This window comes from Ixodes scapularis, unplaced genomic scaffold (assembly GCF_016920785.2).
Source record: "Ixodes scapularis isolate PalLabHiFi unplaced genomic scaffold, ASM1692078v2 PGA_scaffold10__122_contigs__length_95168666, whole genome shotgun sequence".
Taxonomy (NCBI): domain Eukaryota; kingdom Metazoa; phylum Arthropoda; class Arachnida; order Ixodida; family Ixodidae; genus Ixodes; species Ixodes scapularis.
Window position 1 is genome coordinate 66,299,678 of NW_024609836.1, and position 5,373 is coordinate 66,305,050.

The following is a 5,373-nucleotide window of genomic DNA, read 5'->3' on the forward strand; positions in this document are numbered from 1 at the left end:
TGACAGTACAGGTTTCAGGAAGCGAATGGCGGCGCACAGTAGAGGACCGAACTGAACGACGCCCTTTTGTTCCAGCGGTATGTCCTTTGCCATTAGTATTGGTTATCGTTGCTTGTAAAAAAGGTACCAAGGAACTTTACGCCACGCTTATGGGTCCAACCGGTAAATCTACGTCTCATCCCCAGTCGCGAAACGAGCAGGAAAATATTCTGGGGCTTCTTCATAGAGGCTGAAATCTTTCTTGATCATGCATCAAGAGGTCTCGTGACACCCATCGTGCCGGGATCTTCCACATACCCCGAACTTCATGAATGATTGTGAGAGCTCTGTCATACGAAATGTTCAAACTGTGGACACTTTAAATCGGCAATTTTTTATGATCAGTCTCATGTACGGCTGAATTATCCTAATGAGTCGAAGTGCTTGACCGCCCTGACCTTGTGTCGTCTTGCACGTCCAAAAGACCGCGTTTAAACTCGTTGAAGCTACGACGTACTATAGCATATGAAGGACATTCCCTTCATGCACATTTACCATTCTATCGTGATTTTTCTTCGGGACCTTCTTTGCACAAAAAACTTCGTTACCGATGCATAATGCATCAGTAACAAACTGCCAGATGCAGAATAAGGGATGGACCGGAAGGCTTGATATGGCGACATTGTTTCTTCAGAAAGGTGAGCTATCTGAAGTTTTAAAGAGATCACCGTTAGACTTTTGTTTAAAGTCGAATTGCAAAACTTTTTGATCATTCCTCGTATCAAAATAAGAACATTAAATTAGCTGCATGAAGAACAGCTGGAAATGTCTCTCGTGCATAACTGCTTTCATGCAAGCCAGTGGGAAGTTTGGGAAATACCGAATGATTGTTTTATATCCTCAGGGTAGTGGCGGATATGTGCGTCAGGTTTGGGGAAGGTGCGAGAAGGGGGAGTGGTGGGGGGTAGGGGGTTTTGCTGGAGGGAGCAAGTGTTTTGCAGAGAGATTTGACGTTAGAGACGGATGGGATATCGCCGGCAAAGCGTCGCCCAGATCAATCAATTTCGTAAGCCTAATATTTGTCGTTTCACCAAAAACAATCATTTCTTCTTAATAAGACTGGAGTATCTCGTTAAAAAAGGATTTTTGAGGAGCGTAATAGGGGCAAATCGTCCGCCTCTATCGCCTTAATATCAATTTTGTTTTAGAGAAAATGTAAAATTTTTCCTAGTGGCCAATGAGGAAAACCTTCGTTTTATTTATAGGAAACCGAAATGCGAAATTGTTTCAAAAATAATAAATAAATGCCACTTCCTCAGCAATTCCATGCGAGCATCGCGAACTTTTGCTATTGATTAGAAATACCTCAATATTATCCGTGCGATGCAGCGGAGCACTTAAGGGATGAAGGAAATTCCTTTCCCTTAAGAGAAACTAACTACAACTTAAGACGTGTGGATTATGCTAGAGGTCACACACGTACGAGCTATGGTGAACAAACATTAACACAGCAAATTCCTCAACTTCTAAACATGCATCCTCAAATTCTGGAAATAGCTGAAGCAGTAAATTCAATAGATACGTTCAAAGAAAGAATACAGGATTATATTTTGAAGCTTGAATAATATATTGGATAGAAATGTGTAAACAACCTTGTTTTTTTGTTTTGTTTTTGTTTTTGTTTTTTATTGTTTTTATCTGTGTTGCCGCTCTAAAACCTGTATGGGGCTCGGGACCTTGGTCAGGTGCTATTAAGCACCTTTTGTCCCTGCCACCCCACTTCGAAATGGTTAATAAATGAAATAAAAGAAAACTGCCAGATAAAAAAAAAAAAAAATTCAAACCGTATTTTAGAATGCCGAAGTATTTTTTCAAGACAATTTTTTTAAGAATTTTTCCTTAAAAAAAATAAAAGAAACGATGGGTAATATGTTTGTTATTTTTATTAAAATAATGACACAAAAAACACCATGAAAAATCGATCGTCATGAAACCGTGCAACCAGCTTGTGATTGGAACAGGTGAATGACTCTTGAAGCATGGAACGTGCGGGATTAATTCAGTTCATTCAGAGCTTGCTGAAACGCATCTTGGACGAAAGGTGTTATTATTTGTACCCAAAGTACTCTGACGAGTCCCGAGAGGATAAATCCCAGCGCGCTCGCAATTGCATACACAATATCTCCACCGCCGTTCATTCCGAAGTACAAGCCCTCCAGTACCACCGGAAACACATTTTGGATTCTATATTCTGTGCCTGAATCTGTCTTCGATGCCACAAGTTCTCCCTCAAACCTGACAAGGTGAGCGTTAGATGTGAGGGTGCCGTTGTGTCCCGAACAAAGACTCCAAGGGACCTGCATCCGCACTGGGTACTTGGAACGCAAGCTGAACACGGTGACTGTGTCGTTTCCGCGGCAAAACGTCTTGTAGGGCCTGTCTCGCTTGAGGAGGTGGAGGCCAAAGAGAGTTCCTTCTTCCAAAAAGATGGCGCCTCGCAGAATTTCCACTTTTGTCTCGTTGGAAACGAGCTCCTTGGGGAGATTTTGGATTAGCTTGTCCAGCTTGTCTTCCAGCTGAGCCTTGTCGGGGACATCGCAAGGCTCTGTAGGTAGGAAAAACAGCGGCCCATTTAGGACAATTATTAAAGTCCGGGATAATGAAGTTGTTAATTATTTTTGCGTAATTAACTTTTTAATATTGTGTTTAAGGCCATGGTTTAAATGAGAAATTTGCTGAGCATCATCAAAAAACACCAAATCAACAAATTGCAGAAAGATAGAAGGCACGCGAAGCATTTTACTGCTTTCTGAAAAACCGCACAAATTCGACCGGTTTTTAAATTTCGGATTGCTATCGAAGCGCATCTCGGCCCCGGCGGCACCGCGCTCCGTGGAGAGATAGTGCAACCAACCTCTGCTGCCTTAATTATCCCCGACTTTAATAATTTCCCTAAATAAACCCCGCCCCAGGAACAAAACGCCACAAGCCTTTTTTAGTTGCGAATATTAGTCTTCGCAGGAGCGATTTGGCCTGCGTTCTCTGAAACACCCTGTATAAATAAATATATATATATATATATATATTGTGGGAACCACGTTTCCCCGCATCTCTATCTAGGCCTAGCTCAGGCAGGCCGTGGGGCGTCGCCACGTGGGGGCGCGTCCCGGATGCGAGGGCGAAGCCGTATTCCCTGGTGGGCGGCTTTCCCTCGTCCTTTTCGGGTGATTTGCCTAAGGCACACCCCTCAGGATCATGACTTGGACGCGTCCGCCCCTCCAGGGAGCCACCTACATCCGTCACACCCTGCGCGCGTCCATTCCCGCAGGCTATTTGAGACGGCCCTAATCCAACGGGCAGGACTTTCGCTGGGGGAGGCTCTGCTCGACGGAGCCTTCATATTCTTATCTGATCCTCCCCCTCCGTGATACTGTCAATAGCGGCAGCGCGGGCTTCGACTAGCGATCCTGTCAAAAGAGACAGCGCCGTCATCTCCGCAATTGTTGGCCTTCGGGCAAGCGTGTTGGCATTGCAGTATATAAACACGTCTTTATCCGGACCCAAGGAATATTTTGTGTTTCGAAGTGGTACCCCCATAAAAGGGGAAACCCACAATATATATATATATATATATATATATATATATATATATCAATGTGCCGCGATAAGAACAGAAACCAGGTAAAAGACAACTATATTAGATGTCAATACAAGATATTCTTCATTGAATTTTTTTTTATAAAGCAAAAGGTAGCTCTTACGCATTTAAATGTCTCTTAATAAAAGAAATGCCTGGAGGCATAACATATAGATGTACCTGATTTTGGAAGATCCTCACTCAAAACCAGGTTGAAACAAAGTAGGGTCAGGAAAGTCGCAAGGGATGTCATTGTTGTTCACAACTTTGCTGTAACAAATGGCATGATGGTAACATATTTTACACTCAATGCTCACGATCCTTGTTTAAAGCTGCACATCCAGCGTTCAAAATAAAGTTATATTTTTAACGAAATAACTAGCCCTGTTAGGTATTCTACCGGGTGTCTCATGTAGTGGCCAGGCCCTTTGAATCGACCGCGAAATTCGGTTTCTTAACCTGTCGCGCTACGAGTTTGCGCAACGTTGCCCACTGATGTTTTTTTTTTTTTTTGTTTTTTTTTTGTAAAATTTGCAACGAACGAGTTTACCTGAGGAAAAAGTTGAGAAAGAAAAAGGCTTACGCAGGGAAGCCACCGGTCTTCGAACAATGCGGCGCCGTTTACCACGGGAGACAAAAGATCGCGCTAGCGGTCGCGGCGCCAACTGCCGCACACGAACGAGCATACGACGCCGATAGCCGGCATCTTTAGTAGACGATCTTTTCGACTCAAAAGCGGCGCGAGCTTTTTTCATATCAGTTGCCAGTGCATTACTTTATCATCCTTACTAATAAAACACATTGATTTGACACGTGATCGATTAAAAAATTGTTTGTTCGGTTACTTTAACTTTTTTTTTTTTTTTGCGGTACTTACGTCGTCTGTTTTGCAGTTCCTTGTTGATACGGCGCCTGTTTTTGCTTCTGCGGCTGTCGCCATCTGCGGAACGCGCGCCGCTTTTGTGTCGCAAAGACCGTCTGCTAAAGACGCCGGCTCTCGGCGCCGTATGCTTGTTAGTTGGCGTCGCGACCGTTTGCGCCACCTCTTGTCTCCCGTGCGAAACGGTGCCGTATTGTTTGAACAAAGGTCGCCTCGCTCCGTTTCCATAGGAGCTAAGCCTTTTTCTTTCTTTACTTTTTCCTGAGGTAAGTTTGCTCTTTCCAAATTTTACACAAAAAAAATGCACCATTAGTCGGCAACGCTGCACGAAATCGTAGCGCGATACGTTAGGCAACCGAATTTTGTGGTTGATTTAAAGAGCCTGGCCGCTACTTGGGACACCCGGGTAGTATATTCAATGATGCTGTAGATAAATTAATATTTATTTGTCAATGTTCTTTGACTCGTACGTTCCGAAATAATTGTCAGAGTGGCGATGTGGGCGACTTGGTTCATGTAGTCACAAAAGGGGGTAAACAGTGGCCGTAGAAGGAATCAATTAAGAAGTTTATTAGACATAAAAAAATATCCGAGAGGAAGGAGGAAACGGTTGCCGAAGCTACCTGACGAGGCTCCTGTCCCCTAAAAGCGTTAACGCAGTCGTGGCAGCAATATTGAAATTATACATTGATCAAAATATACATACATATACAGGGTGTCACAAAAGAAAATTTACACGGTCTTTTTTACCGCAAAAATAAACTAGGCACCGCCGAACGCTCATTCTCCGCCCAAAGGTATAGCTAGAGGTCACAACCAGGTGCTAAAGTTTCAGCCCGATCCGATAACTTCATCAAAAGTTATAAGTGATTTTCTG

General features: G+C 43.4%; 1 protein-coding gene across 1 annotated transcript; it reads right to left on the minus strand.

The window, feature by feature from the left end:
• Positions 1-2,033: 2,033 nt before the first annotated feature.
• Positions 2,034-3,869, minus strand: LOC121832888. Its single transcript, XM_029979820.4, has 2 exons — positions 3,797-3,869; positions 2,034-2,584 (listed from the first exon to the last, which is right to left on the minus strand). Exons 1-2 carry the CDS (start codon positions 3,867-3,869, stop codon positions 2,034-2,036), a joined length of 624 nt encoding a protein of 207 aa, XP_029835680.2.
• Positions 3,870-5,373: the final 1,504 nt, after the last annotated feature.

What these genes read in the sequence shown, in the direction of transcription:
- LOC121832888 (XM_029979820.4), bottom strand. Translation starts at nt 3,869, where the DNA reads ATGACATCCCTTGCGACTTTCCTGACCCTACTTTGTTTCAACCTGGTT. An exon ending in TGAGGATCTTCCAAAATCAG is followed by an intron (nt 2,585 to 3,796) that starts GTACATCTATAT and finishes TCCTACCTACAG; the next exon opens with AGCCTTGCGATGTCCCCGAC.